At 35.1% G+C, this 23,611-nt stretch overlaps 1 protein-coding gene across 2 annotated transcripts in view; it reads right to left on the bottom strand.

Annotated features, from left to right (window-relative positions):
* Positions 1-1,858: 1,858 nt before the first annotated feature.
* The window catches only part of LOC147391253 (alpha/beta-Hydrolases superfamily protein), a 32,192-nt gene continuing 10,439 nt past the window's right edge, over positions 1,859-23,611 (bottom strand). For both annotated transcript variants that reach the window (XM_086417417.1, XM_086417416.1), the window contains 5 exons: positions 18,917-19,045; positions 18,751-18,800; positions 18,218-18,315; positions 17,718-18,005; positions 1,859-2,531 (listed from right to left, as the gene is read on the bottom strand). In XM_086417417.1, the coding sequence (XP_086273543.1) occupies positions 2,043-2,531; positions 17,718-18,005; positions 18,218-18,315; positions 18,751-18,800; positions 18,917-19,045 (1,054 nt within the window). In that variant the 3' untranslated portion in view covers positions 1,859-2,042. The remainder of the gene's footprint in view (positions 2,532-17,717; positions 18,006-18,217; positions 18,316-18,750; positions 18,801-18,916; positions 19,046-23,611) is intronic.

The following is a 23,611-nucleotide window of genomic DNA, read 5'->3' as shown; positions in this document are numbered from 1 at the left end:
ACAGACAATTTACCAAGTTGATTTTATCGAAGTTGAGTTGCCTCGAAATCCAACCTAGGGATTAGTCCAAAATCTAAATCAGTCCTTTTGACAATTATAGGTGGTAGTGGTGTTCAATGGGCCATTTTCGGTTCATTTCCACATATCCAAATTCAAAACCTTTTTTGATTAAATATATATATATATATATGAAACCCTTGGAATCATAACCCACCTTGCAAATACCCACTATTCATTTTTTATTTTTTTTATTTTTTTATTTTTTTTATAAAGAAAACATAATTTCTCACTTGATGGTTGATACTAACAACCAAAATTCAAGAAAATTAACACAATTCCTCACTTGATGGTTACAATCAAAATTTTCAAGAAAACCCATCTTTTAAAAGTAAGATGTAGAGAAAGTGGAAAGAAAGAACAATGGCACCACATTCTCATTGGTTAATATTAAATTAAAATTAATTTAATTAATATCCTTATAAATAATTTATATGTAAAACAAATTCACCTTCGAGACTCGGGTGGTTGACAGACAATTATGTCTCTCAATGGGCCCGAATTTGGCCCAATACGGTGGCCCACCATGGATGGGATTTGGATAATGAAATTAGGGCAATATAGTTTTTGGGCCAAGATAGGCCTGCTACATGCTTGGGGCATGGTTTAGGTTTGAGAGATACACTCATCAGATGGTCTGGCCCTATCCATATATTTATACTATACTATGATATGACGCCCCAATCTCCAATAGGCCCGAATACGTATGGACCTACTAGGCAAATTGTTTATCACGGGTGGGGTTTGTGTGACCTATAAAATTTGGGCCCATTGACAGCCCTAGTAATTAATGTTTATTAACTATGAAAATAGGTATTTTTTTTAAAAAAATACTCTTTATTTAATTAAACTTATAAATCTAAGTTGCACTGTTAATTTGACTTTATAATAAGGATAAAAAAGAAGGAGAAGATGTTTGCTCCCAATATCCATCATAATTACTGGTCTAAGATCAAATAATCAAGTATGTATTCTATCATTTTTTAAAATCCTAATTTAATTTGAAAGCTCTAGAGATTTAAATTATATAATTAAAGGGGATTAAATTCCTTATAAATGAACCTCATTCCATACTTCCTCAAGTAACTTTGTCTACATTTAAGATGGTTTAACCATAGAGTTGGGTTTGAACTAAATTCTTTTGATCCTCCCTACTCTAATTCCATATTAAATAATTTTCAAGTAGTCATTTGACTAACCACAGTGGAAGGAGTTGATCATGAATTGATTCTTCATGGATATATGTCAATACTTCAGTTCAAACCTTCAACCTGTACATTTCTTCCAACAATAACTACAATAATATATTGATTTGGACCATCAAATTGACACTGATCCGATAAGGAATTTATCAGAATTGGATCAGTATCATGTTTGACACCGATCCAATTAAGGATTTTATCAGACCCAAGCCATAGAACACAAGTCAATGTATATACAATATTTTTGAATGAATCGTAATAGATAGAACCTATTCAAGTTGGCTCAATATATAAAAAAAAACACGATTGGTTGAAATAAGTATAAATGGAATGACAATGTATGATCGGACATATAGAAATTTCATGCTTGCATCAGTGTGTTTTTTTCCTTAAATTATTTATCTCAAGTAAGCTGATTCCTTCCCTATATACATATTACAAACACAAAATCGGATCATCCTTATCAGATCAAAATCCTTGATCCATCCCCATTGTTATCGAGTCAGAACAGATAGGATTTCAGGTTAGATCCGATCCATTGAGGTTATCTAGATTTAAGAGCACAGGGACTAACCAGAAGAGAAGCAGTAGAGACATAATGATCAAAAAATACAGCAAATATTCTTACTTAGCTTCAATCCAACCAACCAACTTAAGTAGAGCAAGATCAATTTAGTGAAGAAAACTAAAAAAGTGAAACATCCAATAAAATTGGAACTACAATATATGAAAATATTATGCACATATCTCATATAGCTTTAAAAGAAGCTTATGGTTCAATACTCACTCATCTTTCATCGTTATTTCGTGTCTCCTCTTGTGTCCAACCTCAACTACCAAAGTCAGAAGGGCCTCACAAACTTGAGAAGCGTCGGCGTTACCAGGGTCATCACTCAAGGATGAGTAAACCATCCAAGCATGGTCTAGTTTACGCTTCGGTCGGACTACTATGGAACCAGGAACCTCCGCATCACGACAAGTGACAAGTCCGTCGCTCTTCTCACCATATCTGACCTGAAGAAGCTGTGCACATGCAGCCATTACAGCGCCAAGGGGCATAACAACGGGGAGTTTTGTTGCTTGGCCAGAGGCGAGGGGTGCAACCATGGGGAGCTCTGCATGTGCAACATGAGACAAGGTGGAAAGAACAGTAGGAGCAATACCTGCTTGTGTGTGGAATGAAACAACAGGGAGTTCCCTAGGCAAATGGTATTTCCTCAAGAATTCCTTCCTTTTCTCATATGTTAAGTCTTCTAAAGCCTGCATGTCGCCCTTCAGCACACAAGGAAAAAAAAGTCAAATTAGTTCCATTAAAATATATGGAAAGATTATTCTTTTTAACCAAGTATATGAGGATCCAATCACGATCTTGGATCTTATAATAATAAGAAGAGATCTTCCTCGATCAATTCCTTTGTTCTTCATTCGAGAAATTGAAGGATCCTTTTCGAGTTTGAATTCGTTTGTTTGGAATCTATGTTATCATCCTATACTTAAAAGTTATTCTTATTATTCATTTCTATTTTATTTATTTTTTCGAGATCCAAAAGAATTTATAAAAAGAGGACAACGAATCCTCAAGAAGAAAAGTCAAAATCTAATACTATGCATACAAACATTACTCCTCTAACATAAATTATCTAGTACTAGTCTCCTCGTTTTTGTGTATGATGCTTTTAGGTGTAGGATAGTGCCCGTGGAAGACCATGCAAGACATCTTACACATTGAGTGCATTCTAGATTTGATGAACTTTAGTTTGAATGTAAACCTCAACTACCAATCTGTAGAATTTTATCACATCCAATTTGATTTGGACATCCAAATATGTGTCCAATGTCGAAGGGTTATACACCTAAATCAAACAATCAATAAATAATCTCATTCCAATAATATTTTTATTTTCATTTTTTGAATAATCGGTAAATAGGTAAATAAATTTACCTTCAAGGAGAGCCTCTCCCAAGTGACTTTTTATTGCATAACACTTTTTAGTACACTGGGTTTTTTCCCGAGAGATCATATGGAGTCCTTGTACTATTTCTCCCAGGATTTTACTCAGTACATCTAGAACAACTATTATCAACTGCTTCTACGATAGCTATGGAAATTGAATTTAAACGAGTTCCTCTTACTGTACCCATAAAAATTCATGACTACTAGTACTACTTCATCTACAACTACCATATGGCTAGCTACCAACTACTGCATCCAAGCTAACTACATTAAAATTCTTCAACTCCTACAAATTCTCCAACCCCTACTAATTCTGTGTGTGGATATTGCCAGCCAAGGGGTTCATGCATCAAACATTATCTCAGTGAGCTATAGAAAAGTTGAATGGGAAAATATCAACTTGCCTTTTTTCACTCTCACAAAGCTCATTTTGTATCACTAAGAGAACTAACAGAGCATTTATAGATGATCCACCACATAATATGAGAGAGGAGAATTCATATTGTTATGCACTGGCTCCTTTAGATTCTATATAGCTCTAGATAGAATCGAATAGGAACATAAGATAGCTTTTGCTGAACCCAAATAATTGAGATAAGGAATTGAGAATGATCGAACACCTGTGTGAATACAGTCCCAAGAGACCTTGCCATTGGCATGCACATTTTTTTCCTTATTTTTTTTTGATAAGTTAAAATTTCATTAAAAGTATTAAAATTTTCAAATGATGGAGAGCTACAAAAGTATAGATCCTTATTCACATCCATAGTATAAAATTTGGACATATTTCCACGAAATATATAGAAATACTTTCATTTCCATAAATATCAATAAGAAATTTAACCAACTACTTTTTTTGTATATTTTTATGGAAATCACTATTTATTTCACAAATATTTTAGTGAACAGCAACTTTTAACTGTAATAAGCAAACTAAGTACAAAAATAAATATTTTGACAAAGGTGATCTCATGGGTGTGGTTCAAGAGTTCTACAATGAGCCTTTCCTTGACTATGAATCTAACTATTCCCTTATCGCCTTGATCCCAGAGAAAGTAGGGGCTGCGGACATCTCTAATTTGAGGCCAATCAATTTGGTGAGAGCCACATATAAGATTATCTCAAACGTTTGGCAACTAAATTGAGGATGGTTCTTGATGGTATCCTTGGGCCTGAACAGGATGTCTTTGTCATGGGAAAGCAGATTCTGGATGGGGTTTTAATTGCCATAGACTCAAGGTTGAGATCTAAGGTGCTTGGAGTGGTGTGTAAGATTGATCTAGAGAAAGCCTTTGACCATGTGAGCTAGAACTTGTTGGAGTATTTACCAGGGAGGATGGGGTTTGGCCAAAGATGGATCAGATGGATAATGAAATGACCTGTCCCGGTTTTCAGTTTTGATCAATGGGTTGCCTCATGGGTTCTTTAGGAGCTGAGAGGCTTTAGGGGAGACCCACTCTCACCATTTTTCTTCATTATTGTTGTAGAGGTGTTAGGAAGAATGTTGGGGAAAAGAGTGGAATGTGGGTAAGCTTGCAGAGTTCTCGTATGGTGCAACTGGGGTCCGTGATCTCTCATTTGTTGTTTGATGATAACACTTTGATTTTCCTAGATGCCTCCATCCCTCAGATGTGCTTTCTGAGTGCACTCTTGTGCAGAGTGGTTTATGGGTTACCATTCAATTTTTAGAAAAGAAAAATCATCGGTGTGGGGAGAGTTTAGAATCTAGGAAAGAGCTTGAGTTGTTGGCAAGTGAAGTTTCTGTCTAAAGGGGTAAGTTGACGTTATTGAAGAGTACTCTTTCTAGCATCCCAATTTATTTTATATCCTTTTTCAAGATGCATCGTTATGTGGAAGTTAAGCTGAAAAATTGTTTCGAGATTTTTTTGGCACAAGAAGAATAAGAGAAAATTCCATTTCATCAGTTGGAAACATGTTTGCTCTCCTAAGGCCAAAATGGGGGGTTAGGAGTCCAACGGTTGGATCATAAATAAAGCTTTGTTGTGTAAGTGGTTGTGGCGTTTTAGGACATAGCCTAATTATATGAGAAAAAAGTTATGGGGACATCAAAGCTTGAAGAGTACATTTTATATTCTTTTTAGTTATCTATTTTGGGCTTTTAATTTTATGTTTTTGGGGCTTATTTTCATATTTTATTAGATTATGGTCTTACGATAATGTTTAGGGGTAGTTTAATAAGTTTAGGATGTTTTTTATTTAAGTTTATGAGAGTTGAAAATTTAGGAAAGATTAATTAAGAAAATTAGAGTTCTATTAGTTTCTTTATTCTGTATTTTAGTTTGGTAGGATTTTTAGAGATTTTCTTTATTCATAGATTGTATTAGGATTTATTGAAAGATAGTTGATGAATAGAATGAAAAAATATATAGAAAGTTTGTTTTAATTGTTTGGATGTTGGTGCATTCTACGTGGTGATGTCATGAATATCATTGGGGGTGATTCCAAGGTAAATCTACCATGTTTTCTCTTTAATCTTCTTTTGACCTTTATCCACTTCAATCCATCTTAGATTTTTTTATTTTTTTATGAGAGATCAAGAAACCATCAAGAACCCTTTAATCCTTTCAAGAAAGTAACCCATAAACTCTATTTTCTTGATTTTTCAAGAAATCTCAAATTCTTCAATTATTTTATAATTGAATTCTTGAATCTTGAAACCCTTTTCCCTCAACAATTAGTGCTTTTCCCCATTCTCTTAACCCTTAATCCTCACCCTACAAACCTTAACCTTTCCTTTACCCTATTGAAAATATCCTAATTGTAAAATTTTGCATTTTTTACCTTTTCACATATAGTCATTGGAATTGTGGTCGTAATTGCAAAACGCAAAATTAAACCCTGCAACCCAAGTCCTTTTGGATTTACCCTATCGCAGCCCAAATCCTTAACCCAATCCTAAAACAAATTTCCCTAACCCCCAAATGTCATTTTCTTCCCTCATCGTCTTGCATCAAAAAGTTAGTGGCAGTAAAGTTCGGGGAGAACAATTTTGGTTGGGAAAACAGGTCAAGGACGGATTCTCATGGTTGTGAAGTGTGGAGAGGGATCCTAAGGTAGTGTTTGTTTCGGCTTCAAAACGCAGATTTTACAACGTTTGCGGTGGGAATTTGAGTTTTGATCGGTAGTTGATGTTTGTTACGAATTTGCTTTTTTAAACGCAGATATGAAAAGCTTCAAAATACCGTTTTTCTAATCGCGTTTGCCGAAGACGCGAACTATTGAAAAACGGCTCATGTGAAAAGACAATATTGCCCATCATTTTTAACCTCTTCTCTTCTGTCGATAGAACCACACACAGCATCGTCGTCGTTCTTCTCTTCTTCTCATAAAAGCCTAGCACAACTCTCTCTCTCTCTCTCTCTCTCTCTACTCTCAATAGCACACAATTGTGCTTGTAGATCTTCATCAGCAACCCTGTAGATCGTCATTCTCGACAAAACCGCACAAAGCCCTAACCCTTACAGCTTTTTGTTTCAGCTTGTTCTTGACAGAAGTTCACACAGCCCTAACCCTTAGACAACATGCTTCAACAGTAGCCGATCAAGCGTTATCTTCTCCAGTTTGACCCTATCTCGACTCCATCTTTTCTTGCAGTGATCGTGCAGGTATCCTCTCTCTCTCTCTCTGCCATAGAAACCCTTGATTTGTATGTAAAAATGAATGATTTTTCATCTTAAAAATCAAAGGTTTTGCTTGATTGTATATTTATAAATCAAATCGAAAGTTAAGGGGAGTTACAGATAATTTATATTTTTTTTATTTATAAATCGAATCGCGAATGTTTTCGGGTATTCGATAATTTATTTATATTTTTTTAAATTGAATCGAATGTTATCAGGTATTCGATAATCAAATTTATAAATTTATAAATCAAATATTATCGGTATTCGATAATCTAATTTATAAATTTATAAATATTTTTGATGCGTTCGAATCAAATATTTATTGGATTTTCGATAATCTAATTTTTAAATTTTTTTAATAAATTGAATCGAATGTTATTTGGTATGCTTAGCATGTCGCCATTAACACTGTTGATTTTCAGAAAGAGTTGATCCCGAAAAATCCTAATCCGATCGGTATATTTTCATTGTCAAAAGTTCTTATTTAAGACGATTGTCATTGATTTGATGTTTATTTTTGTTCATTTCGGAAATTTTCTCTAGATTTAATTTGTATAGAGTTTGAAATCGAATTCGATAGTATTTAATATGATCTGCTCGGTTTCGTTGGTTTGGATGCATAAATCTTTCTACTTAGTGTGATCTGGTATATTTTGTTTAAGGTATGAGTTTGATCAACGTGATCCTGTTTTTTATTTCTGATCGACGGCAAGGCAAAATAGACATTCTTTTCAAAGCATTATTAGTTGAAACAAATGGAAACAAGAGATTGAATCAAAGCTTAAAAATTGTAACAGTAAGACTTCTAACCAAGTAGGAACTTAAACATGAGTTTGGGCTTTTAGACTCCAACGATCTCAATATGGGTTCCTTAATCCTGTCGAAGGGGAAAACAAATCAAGTGATTACTTACTTCATGATGTTTTGATTTTTATTCTTCTTTCATCAAGGCTTTTATTAGAATAATCTTTCTTTTGAGTTCAACTAATAATGCTTGTTATGGGAAAAGATTACCAATGTGTTAGGTTTTCTTTCATTAAAGGTAAGGAAGGAAGATGCCTTTGAATTTATCTCTTCTTGGCTTCCGCAAAAGGGGGGCTGTTTGTGTTGCTTTTATTTAAAGAAGATTATGTCTCTCTTTTGCTTAGTGTCAAGGCATAGTAAAGGGTGATCACATAGCATATTATTTTTATTAGTTGTGTTCTTTAACTTTTTATGTCGTTCCCAACTTCAATCCAGCTATTACTGGGTCTAAGATTGTAGCTCGAACAATTTCATGGTGACTTCTCATAAAACAGTACTTGCAGCCTTGCACCCATTGAGGCTATCTGTGTCAACGAGACCTGCCCTACATTACATTGTAGTTGAACCCACTTCACTCTAATTGCATGTAGTAGCCCTTAGAACCAATGTAAGTGAAACCCATCTATCAAATGAGCAAAAATGTGCGTTTTCCCTGTAATGTGGATTTGTTATGTATATACGATGTTGGATTGCGTACTATACAGGTATTTTGTTTATCACCAAAATTTCATATGTCCATTTTTAAGAGGAGATGTTGTCGAAATTTCTATAGAATTATAAATTTTTTATACTTTTTTATAGAATTATAAACTTTTTAAAATTAAAAAATTATTTTTATAAATTTTTTATATAAATTTATTATATTTATATATATTTAATGTAATTATATATTTATAAGGGTATTTTGGTAATTGTTTATGCATTCTGGGTGCATTATGTTGGATTGCGTATTATGTAGGTATTTTGTTTATCAGGAAAATTTCATATGTCCATTTTTAAGAGGAGATGCTGCTGAAATTTCTATAGAATTATAATTTTTTAAAGAATTATAAACTTTTTAAAATTAAAATAATTGTTTTTATAAATTTTTAATATAAATTTATTATATTTATATATATTTAATGTAATTATATATTTATAAGGGTATTCTGATAATTTTTTATGCATTCTGGGTGCACTATCAATATAATATTCTACTTTCTTGAGGACAAAACGTATTTTATGGACACTAGCACATTTTACTATCCATTGGATTATTTGGAAATAAAGAAGCCACCAGGTCTTTGAAGGAAAGGAAACCTTGCTTGATAGCATCATCGTGTCAATTAAAGATTTTTTATTCTATTGGTGTAAAGCCTTTGAAGAGTTCAAAGGTGTATTCTTTGAGGACTTTATGGGGAGATGGGAATGTGTTTGTAGCTTATCCTGATAGTACTTGGTTTTCGTTTTGTTTGTACCTTGTCTGTTGGTCACCTCAGCCAGTTCTTTAATGAACCAATAAAAAAAAATATTCTAAGCATCTTAGTACTTCAAATAAGCAAGTGTATACAATCTTCATTGTTCTAATTAGTTGATATATTAGTAATTTATTAATACGTAGTTTTTTTTTTTTTATAATGTACAACTTAAATAGTTTGCCTATTTAAGCAAGTCTTTTACATTTTAATGTGCATGAAGTTAATGCAACATTTATTATCCACATCTCCACTCAAAATATATATGTTTTTGGCTATAAGATTCTCAAATACCCCCACTAGCGTAAAGTTAAATGTGCTTAATCTTCATGTTTACTCTCTATATGGTTGTTTATATAGTTTGATGACTTGTGTTTTCATGTCTGTCATCATTTCCTATGGTTTCTATGAAAATTTCCTTAACATTTCCATCATTTCCATGAAAGTGTTTTGGTTTCCTCACTAATCAAAATATTTCCTTTTCTAGGATGACTGAGGTAAGACACCAAAATCAAAATTTAGAACCTTTGTCACGTCAGAATCAAACCCCTCTAAAGAGATCTATACTAGTTACAACGTGAAAAGTTCCAGCAAAAGGTGACCACAACAGAGGCAACAAAGGAGACCGATGTGTTGGAAGAACCACCACATAAAATGTGTATGGTGTGGCTTCCAGAGCTACCTATAATTGATGGGATAAAAATGGTCATCAGCATCCAATGTGTCCCACAAACTGAAAGGACTTAGAACCTAACTATGAAAGAAAGTTTGAATCACCTTTCAGTGAAACCATGTCTGGACGCAACTCCTATGTAAAAACATCTGTTTATGGAATTTTCAAACTTGCACAACTTTTTTGCATCAAAAGTTCTTATGATGCAGGAATGACCACCTTATTCTTCTTTGGATTCAACATGACATCAGTGGATGCTGTGTCTCGAGAGATCTAAGAGTCATTGACTCTCTCATGTTAATCCCTTTTTATGTAGTCTACATTTACAACACCACATTTTGTACTTGGTACATTGATGTCTAACTCATCCTCGGAACATGTATACATCTTTTCCACCATATTGATTGAGAAAATATTTCTAGCTACTGAAATTAAATCCTAACCTATAGACCATACATGAACTACTACATTTCAGTTGATTCCAATACCATGATTGCAATATTTTAGCTCATACATCCAGCATTGATTGCGTCATTCTTCCATAATCTCTTCAAATCTCTCAAGACCTCAATTTTTGTTCTTATGGCCTGCAACCCATAAAGGTAGTGATGGGAATAACTCGATTAGACAGGAAGACCCATTTGTTATCATCCTAAAGGTCATCTGGGAAATAGTGAAGAACTTAAGGTAGCATACCATCAATTGAAAAATGAATCAATGGAGGCAGTATCAAAGGAATTAGAAGAAGGAAGGAAAGATGTTATGCAAGAGAATGAAAGGTCCCATGTGGAGGCTGAAATGAAAGACCAACCACATCAATCGAGAACCGAACCTAGAAGTACGGATTCATCATTAAGGAGAAAAAAGAGACCGAGACTGATTAGAGAAATACAAGGTCTAGGATTACGTGACCATCCATGAATCGTAGGAAGCACGAGAGGGAAGCTAATTGTTTGTAATGATGGTCAAAAGATGTCATGGAATGTTAGGCGATTAGGTGAAAAATCTAGGAGGGTAGCAACAAGACTTGATCAAATAAAAAAATCCACATGTAAATCTTTAAGAATGCAAACTAGATGAGGCAAGTGAGTCAATTTGAGAAGTGTGTGGTCCAGATAAAGGATGGGTAGCATTACTATCCATAGGCTCTTTGAGAGGCATCTTAGTCTTGTAGAATAGAAAGTATATTTCAGTACCTGGTCAACTGGTTGGGGCATTCTCAGTTTCAATATTATGCAAGTGTGTGCATGAGCTTGTTCTCTTGAATTTCCACAGGGGTATACATTCCAACTAGGGCCAGAGAGCGTATTCAATTTTGAGAGGAGCTTGATGACACGACTAACTATTGGGAAAGGCCATGGTGTGTAGAGGGAGATGTCAATGCCATTAGATTCACTTGTGAGAAAAAACGGAGGATCGAGTCTAACGAACACCATGAGATCATTTGGAGGATTTGTAAATCGAAATTTTCTATCAGATTTGCTGATGGAAGGAAGACATTTTACGGGATCATCATCAAGAAAATTCAATAATGCTGAGACGACAGATTTTTTGGTTTCAAACAAAGGGGAAGAATACTTGAACATGGCTTCCCAAGAGGCAATGCCCAACCCTTGCTCTAACCATTGCCTCATAGTTCTTGAAATAGCGTTGATATGCAACTGGCCGATCACATTCAAATTTCAAACTTTCAAACCAGGATTTCCATAATAGGGGGAAAGAGTGGTGTAATTCCTATTCCTTTTTTTCCTTTTTGGGAGACTGAGTGTGTGATCCAAGAAAAATTGAAGGCTGTCAAAGAAAAAATCAAGGAATGGAACGAAGAAACTTTTGGTTGAATTGATAGAAAGAAGGAAATTCTTCTTAAGGAAATTGAAAGATTAGATGAAAAGGAGGAAGAGGAGAATCTATCCTTTCATAAGATAGTAAATCGAGCAAATTTAGGAAGAGTTTCAAAAGATTGCAATAATGGAGGAGGTTCGTTGGAAACAAAAAGTAAATGGTTTCATGGTTGAAAAGGGAGATAATAACATTGGATTTTTCACCAAGTGGAAACTAGTCACAAAAGAACAAACCATATTTCAAGACTTAGGATTGATGGGAAGAATTGGAAGGGGAAGGCAATATTAGGAATGTGGTGGTGAAGTATTATATAAATCTATATTATGAAGATTGTGCCAATCGTCGTGTCCTAGAAAACATAGGATTGATGGGAAAGAATTGGAAGGGGAAGACAATATTGGAATGGGATGGTGGAATATTATAGAAAGATATATTCTAAAGATTGGGCCAATCGTCCTGTCCTAGAAAACTTAGGATTTTAATGCATTTCGAAGGATCAAAAGGATTGGTTGGAGAGACCTTTGGAGATCGAAGAGGTTTACTATACTATTGTGGCAATGAATGGAGATAAAGCCCATGGAATTTTTTAAAGCTTGGTGGAACATTGTGAGGATTTGACGTTAATAGTCAAGTACCTCGAGGAAAATAATTTTTTGGACTATTACTCTTAACAACACATTTGTGACTATGATCCATAATAAAATGGGAATTAAGGATATCAAAGATTTAAGACCAATTAGTCTTGTGGGCTTAGTGTACAAAATAGTGTGAAAAAAATTAGCGACAAGACTTAAAGAAGTCACGGGGAGCATAGAAGAGGTAGCAAAAGGAGCCTTTGGAAAAGAATGACAAACTTTGGAAGGGGTGCTAAAAGCAAATGAACATATAGACTCGGCTTAAATCGGGAGCTTCGGTGGTGGTTTGTAAGAATGACATGGAGACCATCTGTGTTGGATTGCCTAAGATATTTGATGAGTCGTAGGAGGTTTGGAGAAAAATGGATTTAGTGGATCATGAATTGTTTATCTTTTGCATCCTTTTCCATTTTGGTAAATGGGGGCCCAAGTGGTTATTTCAGGAGCTCAAGAGGAAAAAAGACATGGTGACCCACTTTCACCTTTTCTTACTTGTTATTGTGGCTGAAGCGTTAAACTGAATACTAGTGAGAGAAGTCAGCATTGGGCCAATGCATGGGTTCAGAGTGAAAGCAGATGGCCCATGGTTTCTCATTTGTAGTTTGCAAATGATACATCATTTTCTTGGAGGATTCTATCAACCAGATAAGGTTTTTCAAGGGAGTCTCGGTCAATTTTAAGGCAGTCTCAGACATTCACATTAATCTAGGAAAAATAAAATATTTGGTGTGGGATCATGCCCCGACATATCTATGCCCGTCGCTTCATTAGGTTGTTAAGTGGACTATTTTCCTTCCTCGTACTTAGGCCTGCCCCTAGGAGCTGCATATCGAAGCAAGACCATTTGGGACACGGTCATTAAGCGTATTAGGAAGAAAATTGAATTATGGAAATCTAAATATCTTTCAAAGGGAGGGAAGTTGACGTTGATAAAAAAACACCCTATCAAGCATCCCAATATACTTCCTTTTGTTGTTTTTTATGCCTCGTAGTGTGGAAGTACGAATTGAGAAGATGTTTTGGGATTATCTGTGGAATGACAATGACAGGGGAAAAAAGTTCACCTTGTAAAGTCGAAACAGATTTGCCTCCCAACGAAGAATGGGGGTCCTGGGATTAGAAAGATAAAACAATGAATCTGGCATTATTAGGAAAGTTGTTGTTAAGGATTGGAGTAAAGAGGAATAACTTGAAGAGAGATATAATTGTGGAAAAATATGGGAGTGATCAGCATGATTGGGAAAGTGGTCTACTGTCCTCAGCATATGGATGTGGTTGCGGAAGGGTATATATAAGAATAACCTAGAATTTTGAAAAAGGATCATGTTCAAAGTTGGTTGGGAAAATAGAGTTAGATTTTGGGATGATCGTTAGTGTGGAGTTTTTACCCTTTAAATCTCAGTTCCCAACTAATTTTCAATCTCTTAAGAAAATGGCCATAATGAGGACTGCATGATTCAATCTGAAGACCAAATCTCATGGCATCTAGGGTTTAGGAGAAGTTTGAATGAGTGGGAGGTGCAAGAGGTAGCTAGTCTAATAGAGTGTATATCTAAGATTCATATTGACTGGGTAGAGGACAAACAGTTCTAGGAAGGTAATAAGGACAAATCATTTTCTGTTAAGTTGTTTAATGAATCCATTGTCCTAAATCAATCCTTCATCATTTCATAAACTTGCTATATGGGGGCTAAAAGTACATCCAAGGTATTATTCTTCATTTAGTTAGCCTCTCTAGGGAAAATCATTAGATTCATTACTATGGCTAATCTTATGGTTAGGGGTTTTACGTCGGTTAATTATTGCTTTCAGTGTAAATCAAACAGGAAATCGACTAATCATCTCCTTATTCATTAGCATCATCTTATTCATTGTTCCTTTACAAGAAAGAGGTCACTTTCTTCTGTTGAGTGTATATTTATCTCCCCTCTTGAGTGTGTCATACCCAAGTTAATGTCAACCAACCAACTACTCCAAGAGACCGATCTATTGGAAAGGGAGAGATAGGAGGGTCACAGAGCTTAATTGGGGTATGATTCACCCAGGAATGGAGGAATATGTACTCTCAACACTCCCCTTCACACATAAGGGTGTAAAGAATCAATCTCATGACCTATACAAAACTACTGCTCCGATTCCATCTTAACCAACCTACTACTACAAGAGACCGGTCTATTGGAGAAGGGGAGAAATATGAATTTTTTTTTTTTGATTGGTAAAGATGAATTTATTGATAATCAAGGAAAAGCGAGGGGGGTCGAGTGGACCCACCCAAAAAAGAGAACAGCAACAAAAGAAAAGCAAAAAAACGAAGCAAATACCATGTTAACCAACCAACGACGCCAAAAGACCATTTGTTGGAGAGGGGGGAACTATGAGTATAAGAGGGTCACAAGGCTTAATTGTTTAGTGTATATTTTCCTCCACTCTCGTCTGAATTATACCCTAGTTAAGCCTCATGACCCTCTTATATTCATAGTTCTCAAAACTGATTCTGTGGTTCTTGACTCCTTTTGTGATTTGTTGGGGCATTTGGTTAGCTCGTAACGGGTGCATCTTTGAAGGAAAAGTTTCCTCGTTCGATCGTTTGGTTTTATCGGTCTTGGAGCTTCTTTTCACTTAGAGTACTTTACAACGAATTTAAAGGAATTTTCTTTGAGGATTTTGTGGCGAGATGGGACAAAGTTTGTTCTTTGGGAGGATAGTTTTTTGGTAAGCGCTAGTTTTGTATAGGTCACAAGTTCGATCTTTCCACCCTTATGGGTGAGGGAGAGTGTTGAGTGTATATTTGCCTCCAATCTCAAGTGTGTCATACCCCAGTTAAGCCTTGTGACCCTTTTATATTCATAGTTTTCCCCCTCTCCAACAAATTGGTCTCTTGGAAGTTTCTTTTTATATAGGTATATAAATTTATTAGATGGAAATCCTACATACAATAGGCGGTCAAGTTGATCAACTCAAAAGAAAACAAAAGCACCTAAATCTTACAGAAGGAGTCCCATCTAAAAACGAAGTCCTAAAAAAAAAAAAAAAAAACCCTATAAAATCAATACAAAGCTTACACCAATAGAAAAGCAGCCCAAGCAAATCAAACACAATATCTTGCTTTGACAAGGCACCGTCTTAAAAAAATTTCAAGCCACAAATCACAAAAGAGAAAAACCTCCATAAAATTCTCTTCCTACCATAGAACAAAGATCGATCCCTAATCTGGAATAGAGCCAACACCGACCTAGGGAGCACCCAATGAATCTCAGAGAGGGAGGAAATGAGACCAGATAGAAATTGAGAAATCACAATTAAGAAGAATGTGGTGTACGAACTCCACACTAGCTAAGAAAAGGGAGCAACAATTTGGGGTCACAAAAACCCCTATGGATGAAGAGGTCTAGAGTAGGGAGTCTACCAAGGGTTGGTAGCCACACAAAGAAGCGCACTTTCGAAGGTAACAACGATCCCCAATAAATGCGGAAGGAAAAAAATCTGGAGACGAAGGAGTATAAGAAGCCGTCAAAGCTGCAGCGAAAGAGCTAACAGTGAAGGTTTTAATTTTGGTGCAAGTCCACTTCCTCCCATCGTCTTCCGTAGCATTCCTATGAGTGAGATCAAGTTGATTTGTTAACTCAACGACCTCTGGGACCTCCCAGTCATTGAAACTCCTCCTGAAATTTATCTTCTACTATCCCATATCTTGTGGTACTTCCCATCCTAAATGTTATCTTTGTTTCAAAACCGGCACTTAAGGAAATCCCTCACAAGAAGCGAATCCCTTGGTCTCTGACCTCGTTCGCCATATGTTGGGAAATTTGGATGCAACAAAATAGTAGGTATTTTCAAGGGACGAAGAGCTTGTTGCAAGAGGTCATCTTGGCCATTGTGGGGTAATTTTCATATAGAGAGAAATTTAAAAAAAAAATATTCAAACGTGTCTTCTTCAAGGATTTCATGTTTAAATGGGACGTCATTTGTTTGAACTGAGTGTAGTGTTGTTTTTTCTTTTCTTTTTTGTTGTTTCTTTGGATTGTGTGGTTTTCTTGTTGAGTGGCTATCTTGGCCTCTCCTCGTGCTTTCTTTTGGTTATTAATAAAAAAATTCACTTATCAAAAGAAAAGAAAAAAAGGATTAAGTTTCAATGTGGACAAGATGTCGAAATGGCAACCCAAAAATCCCATCAAAGCAAAAATATTCTTATGTTTACAAGCCAAAAATCTTCCCAAAGCTCACCAGTTGGAATGAATTTAATCATTTGTAATTCCTGGATGTTAATTCCCACACTCCCATCCTCGAGAAGATGATAGAATGTTCCCATTCGATCCATTATTCTTGCATCTGAATAAACTAGTAATCTTTTTTTACACTAACTACCTTTTCTTCCAACCCCCAATAACCATTTATCAAAGAAAGCCATTCATGTCCTAGAAATGTCTGATACTGAGACACCTATCTCAATCGAGTAAGTTGTCCTTGAATAGTTGAAGCCATCAACATTTTCATGGCAAATAAATCTTTAAACTTCTATAATCACTTACAATATGCATGCCAAACAATCAGCTAACTAAAGTAAGCCACTACCACCAATCCGAAGACATTGGTTTTGGAAGGTTTATATGTAAACCAAACTCTGCTTGAAAGCATAGTAGAACACTCACGAATCTCATTTGGCTTCGGGAATTGCTGACAAAGAAGATTGTGAGTTTTGTAAACTGCAAGTGTGAGATCATAGGATCATCCTCACTTGCGTTGGAGATTTATAGGTTCCCTGTGAGTTAGGAATCCCATTATTAAGCCATTTGACCCTCTTCCATTTCTTTCTTTCTTTTTTTTCTTCCATTGATCTCGTCCTATTGAGCCAGATTAAGAAATGCACCGTCACCAAGACCCCCCCTTGATCCTCCAATTGTGGCATGCACAATCTCCTTCCCATTTAGAATGATTATATTCTCAAGGAACCACTCTAGGATGTAAATTGGAAAGTCTCCACCTGTGTGTTTGTATCGATAAGTAGAAAAAGTTCTTGAAAGTTCTGTATCTTTGTTGCAAGGATTGAAGTGAGAGTCTAACACAGATAGGGAGCCAAATTAAGTATCCAGGTCATATAGATTGTCTTGACTCAATTTTATTTCTTGTCCTTACACAAAATAGTTCTTGGCTTTTTAACATTCTTCAGCTTAAAAGTGTTTACAGTTACTTTTTCTGAATTGCAATAACATTCATCAACAATATACATGAAGTCTCACCTTACTAGAAACACCGAAACAAATCAAATTTGTAGAGAAAATAAAGCTGCATAACCATTATACCTAGACAATCTAGAGGAAACAGAAAGAAGATAGAACAAATAACAGGAGTGGCAAACCATCACATCAGATAAATTCAAGATTGACAACAATATTAATAAATTCATAATCTCGATCAGAAGAGAACAAACATAACCATAAACAGAAACAGATACCTTAATCACTTTACAAATCAGGATCTCTGTGAGTTTCCGTAATTGAACATAATCACCAAGTTGCCCTTCTCGCAAGATATCAGAAACAATTGGGCTACCTCCATATGGGCTCTGTGCTAGTGCCAAACCAGCAACCTTATCTTTCAAATCAGACCAATATATGGACAATGCAGCTGCTGCATCTACTCCTCCTTTGCTATGTCCAAGAAGCAAGACACGTTTCTTGGAGCCCCAATAAATTTCCTCGATGTACTCCTTTATTTCCTTGGCATTTTTCTCAACTGAAGCCTGAAAATTCAATATTGTGCAGCATAAAATAAACAATTTTGCTTATCGAGGAACAAGCTTCAAACGGTTGACCCGAAATTGGGAAAGGCTTTGACAAAGATGAGAATTTTTTTATTTTTTTTCTTCTTATTTATTTTTTTGCTTGCCGATGAAGATGAGAAGATAAACAACATGCAGAAGCAGAAACTTACAAAAATAAACAAAATAATTACCTCACTGTGTATTTTGGCAATATGGCAAGCTAGACCCATCTTTGAGAAACGCATTTTTGTATTAACAAAATAGAGTGGCCCATGGTTGCTGAAAAGACCTGCCAAATCCAAAAACAATGGGGCCTCTATAAGCATGTAATATGTGATCAAAGTAGAGCAAGTTCTTAAACATTATCATTTAAGGAATGAAAAAACTCAAGTCAGGTTAGGATGAGAAATTCCAGCCTTCGTGCCTCTGTCATACCAAATCCAGAGGTGGTGGAATCCTAACTTGCACCATAAATCAGATCTCTAGGGCCAGAAAGTGATCCAATCAGATGACCCTAACCATCCAATCTATTGGATTCTTTTGAACTGTTAGACCAAAAGTTTGAATTCACAATCTATAGAACAAGAATTTTAAATTCATCCAATCTCCTCAATTTTTTTTTTTTTTTTTTTTGTCATTTTTCTCAAGGAGATCTCATTAGTGAGGCAAATAGAAAGGGTGCACACTCTCTTCCATGACTTGAGTTTTTTATTTTCACCATTACCTGGAACCAATAAGTAAACCACCGAGTTTGGCAACTTGTGTACACCATGTCTGATAGACAAAGAAGTAACTGAGGTCAAGAGGGTAGAAGAAAAAAATTGCATAACCATATTAAGCAGACTGATTCATGTAATTTTATTTCAGAATAACGTAGTGTGAATGCCTGCCTAATGTTGTCAAGCAATTCCATGAATCTTTCTGTTCCGTCTTCAACCGTTGGCATTCCTGAAGCACGTTGTAGCCATCCTATATCGTCTACGGATCCACGAACCGTCCTCCGGGCCCGAGAAATAAGGCTGAAAATAAACATGTGAATAAACCTAAACCCTACTTAAAAGAAGCTCTAACCACTACAGCATGTATGTTTAAAGTGTGTAAGCACATGACATTTTTCTCTCTTTTTTTTTTCTTTTTGTCAACAACAGCACATGGAATTTTGTAGAAAATCATCATCATCAAAAGCCTCAAACATTTTATAGGCAACATTTACATACAGTAGAATCTATTAATACCAAATTATATAATATTGCTACAGATCTATGTATAACATATCAAATCAAGCTATCCAGACTTCCACTAGTAGGATTCAATGCCACTGTACAGTTCCTAGGCATCATGGAAGCATATTTATCTACAAAGACACAAATGAGGACTTCATATTCTTTTCCCCTTCACTACCACCATCATTTTATATATTACAGTGGAAAAATCACTATTCATTACAGAAAAAAAAAAATATTTTGATGAACAGTATATTTTGACCAAAATAATCAAATATCAGAAATGAAAAATGCAAGATTTTGATAAATAATGAAAGGCGACCAAAATAATTTATTTGGAAAAAAGTTATTCAAAATATATTAATAAAATAATAAAAATATAAATTGGATGTAGTTTGGATTTGTAAAATACACATAATATGCATTCATGTAGTTAATTCATATTCCTTCATGTATGAATAAATGATTATTATTCATATACATTTAATAATACATTAAGGTGTTTGCGGTTAATATGACACAATTCTCCTTTTCCATGTAAAATCTATTTGTATTTTGTTGTTGGAATCTCAAATGCTTATGTTGTGCAATGGAACGCTACTAATCCTTTTTATCTAGTCTGATGACATCTAAGTGCATTTTCATATCTACATCATTTCTTAAAATTTTAATGAGAACTTCAATAACATTTTCATTTTATAATATTTCCATCATTTCCATGAAAATTATGCTAATTTCCACACTGGTTGAAAATTTTCTACAATCCATTTCTATATTGATCGAAATAGATATTGAAATCAAAATTTAATACCTTGTCAATAGAAAAGTTTCATGCATAGTTTTGTTTGTCTTGTGTGAAATGCTAATATGTAGGAGCCATGATAATTCATTATTTCATTTTACATGACCCATGCAATAACATCAGAAACTTTCTCTGTTATCGAGAGTAATGACAAATAAGGGTACATCACTTCCATCAAAGGCAACAAAATTTGATATTGGAATCTCAAAGGCGTCGACTACCAAGTATAGATTTGACTCTAATAGCAAGAACTATAAAGCGCTTGTGCTCTAAGAGGGTAAAAATATTCACCAAGTAATTCTACAAGAAAATGAAACTATATCTTTCTTTATAAATAAATAAATAAAAAGTCAAAGTTGAGTCTATCCAATGTGAAAGAAATTGAAGTTGTTCACACATTCCTATTTGGCGAAGTAAAGCTTGCCAGTAGTAATGGAGTGGCTTCCTTTGTGGCTTTGAGACGGTCCTGGGTTCAAATATAAAGTTGGCAAAAAGAAAGAAAAATATCCGGCGTCCATGATATTTGGGCCATAACGAATTTCTTGGTATGTGATGATGGGTATTTCCCTTCATCTTACCTTGGCTTACCCCTTGGGGCCTTGTTTCTTTCAAAGTTTATTTGGTACTAGGCATTGTAAGGATTGAATAAGAGATTAGCATTGTGGAAAAGCCAATATCTCTCGAAAGGAGGAAAGGTGGTGTTGATTATGAGTTCCATGTCGGGCATTGCTATCTAGTTTTTATTTTCACACTATATATTTGTGGCCCAAGAAACTGAGAAGTTGTGTAGAGATTTTCTTTAAAATGATCAAGATTCAAAATGTTAATAAGACCACCTAGTTGGTAGGAAAACTTAATTGTTCTTAGAAGAAAAGGTGAGCTAGAAATTAGGTAATAATTTATCTTTAGTGAGCAAATGGTTCTGGAGGTTTGGAGAAAAAGCCGACACTCTGCGGTTACAAATTATTGAGGTTAAGTATGGAAGTATGAATTTTAGTCAAGTAAATAGAGAGGTTCATTTTTTTGTGGATACAGTTTTAGGAAAGGCATTTTTGAAAGATTTCCTTGAGCTTGCTAAAATAGTCTAGTTCAACTGTCACCACCTCAAAATCTAATACTAGCCCCCATGATTTTGAGTTAGATCTTGAGGCATGGTAAACATTACCCTATATATCAAATGTGATACATATAAACATAGATTAGAGGAAGCATAAACATAAATTGCAATAAGTGTGATTACATCTAACAAGGTGTCTCTAGTACATATATCTGACACTCAATATTTCTATATTAACAGAAGTAGTGACAAATACTATGTAAATATATACAAACCTTGTTCATTTGGGGCATCAAGGTTCCCTCGGAAGTGTCTTTCTTTTTCTAACTAGCCTCTCCGAATAGATTACCACTATTGACCAACTCATAAAAAGAGATTTCCTTATGCCAAGCTATTTATTTTTATGTGAGGCTAATGGTGAGTTTGTGGTCCACATTTTATTGAGCTGCCATGTTACCTTCGTTCTTTGGTCACATTTCTTAACCCCCCTCTTTGATTTCACTTGGGTGCTTCCAAACTCGATTTTATCTCTTTTTTCAAAGCTGGGACCATTCCTCGTTCTTTGGGAGGAAGAACCATTTGAGTTTGCTGGGGATTGTTGCTAGAGAGGAACAGGAGATGCTTTCAAGGAGTAGAAGCCTCATACCAAGATATCAAATTGTTGAGCCTTGGATTATTGTTTCTTTTCTTCTTTTTTTTGTGCAAACTTTTTGTTGAGTTCTAAGTTTTATTTTTTGAAGAATTTGTTTTTAAATGGGAATCTGTGTGCTCCAAGTAGTTTCTATATTGCTTTCTTTTTGTGTTTCTTCCCTTTTAGGTTGGCCATCTTGACTGCCTTGTAAATTCTTCTATTATTCGGCAATAAAATTATAATTATCACAAAAATAATTAAAAAAACAAACTAGCTTCAAACCTAGTCTCAGACAGTCAAAAAACTCTCTGAATTTTTTGAAAAATTTGTAAAATTCTCCGAATAAGGAGATAGCTGATGAAATCAGTAAATGGGAAAAGGCGACATGATTCGTTTTTGGGGGGATTCGTGATGTAGCTCTAAACCTATTATCATGTGTGACTTTCCTTGTTTGCAATTTCAAATCGAAAGAACACTCCAATTTTTTATATGATGGTTGGTTTGAGCAATTCAATCTCTTAGAATTTGGGATTTGTAAGAAATATCAATGATTGGGATCTTGATCTTCTGGATAGATTACTTGTAGACATTAATGATACTTGTATTTCCTCAGCAGTTGAAAATAGATGGGTTGTGTTGACAAATTGATATGGGCATTTCTCTGTAGAATCTTTTAATTTGCAATGTAAAAAACAAACTTCACCTATTTCGTTATTTATAATTCCTATTTGGTTTCCCCTATTCAGAAATGGAGCTCCAAGGTTCCTTCAATAGCATATTTTGTTTGGTGCATTTTGCTCAATAGAATCCTCACCATTGACCAGCTAAGCAATAGCGCGTGCACGCATACATACACACTAAGAGAAGAAGAAAAAACTGATTCACATGGGTTGAGGGATTGCATGGTTACCTACCTAATCTTTGATTCTTCCATTAGGAGCAAGTTACAAATCTAGAAGTCCTTTGGAATTAAAAGATAAGAGAGATCTGAGAGGAAACTAGCCACATATAAGATGGAAGAGAGAAGCTTAGTCTGATCAAAAGAATATAACCCGAGGTTGCCTAAATTTTTATCGTTGTTTTACCATGCACAAGAGCATGGCTATCAAGATAGAGTGATGCCAGAGCTGAACACAGAAAATTGAGGCTGAATTCCTTCCTTTATTTAGCCCAGCTGGACCTGATCAGACCCATGACTAATAAAAATAGGTTTTTTAAGCCCATGGCCCAGTCCATTATAAAGCTCAATATAGCAGTTAATCAACGCACATAGTTGAAACTATTAATGGGTTAGTCTGTGCTGTTGGTAGTCCTAAAAGTCATTTCATGTGTTTGTTGAACAACTTTAAGTGCCTCCTATTGGTTGTCTAAAAAATCAACAGTTAAAGTTGTGGGTTTCTATTTTATTGCTTGGCAACTTCTATTTAGAAAGAACGCCGACTGGTAAATTTCTCTTAAACTGAGGATGGGTTGCTTAGCAGAAACAACAGAGCATGGTTTAAAATTTCATTCTGAAACATTAGTATATGTGAAGAGGTTGAAGAAATGGAAGAATAATGAAGAGGAATACAAGTACTCCAAGTACCTCAAATCATTGCTTAGACAACTACAATAAGTGACTCAGATTGACAGAGTCGAGTTCTTCAAACTAGGAGTATTCGACACAAGAGCTAGACACAGAAATTGTGGCTGAATTCTAGCTTTTACTGGCATGTCTAGATAATTGGATGATATTGGTTGTTATTGGATGTCCTTATTGTTAGTAATTCTATTCCTTATATTAGAGAATTAGAAAATATTTAGAGCCCTCAAGGACAATCCTGTATTTTTTTCCTTAACATAAAAACTAAAGGATCATCTCTAAATTACCAA

The sequence above is a fragment of the Akebia trifoliata genome, chromosome 11 (assembly GCF_017979445.1).
Source record: "Akebia trifoliata isolate Shusen 1 chromosome 11, ASM1797944v1, whole genome shotgun sequence".
Classification (NCBI taxonomy): Eukaryota; Viridiplantae; Streptophyta; class Magnoliopsida; order Ranunculales; family Lardizabalaceae; genus Akebia; species Akebia trifoliata.
Note: the sequence above shows the minus strand (reverse complement) of the source record. Positions and strands in the feature narration are given on the sequence as shown.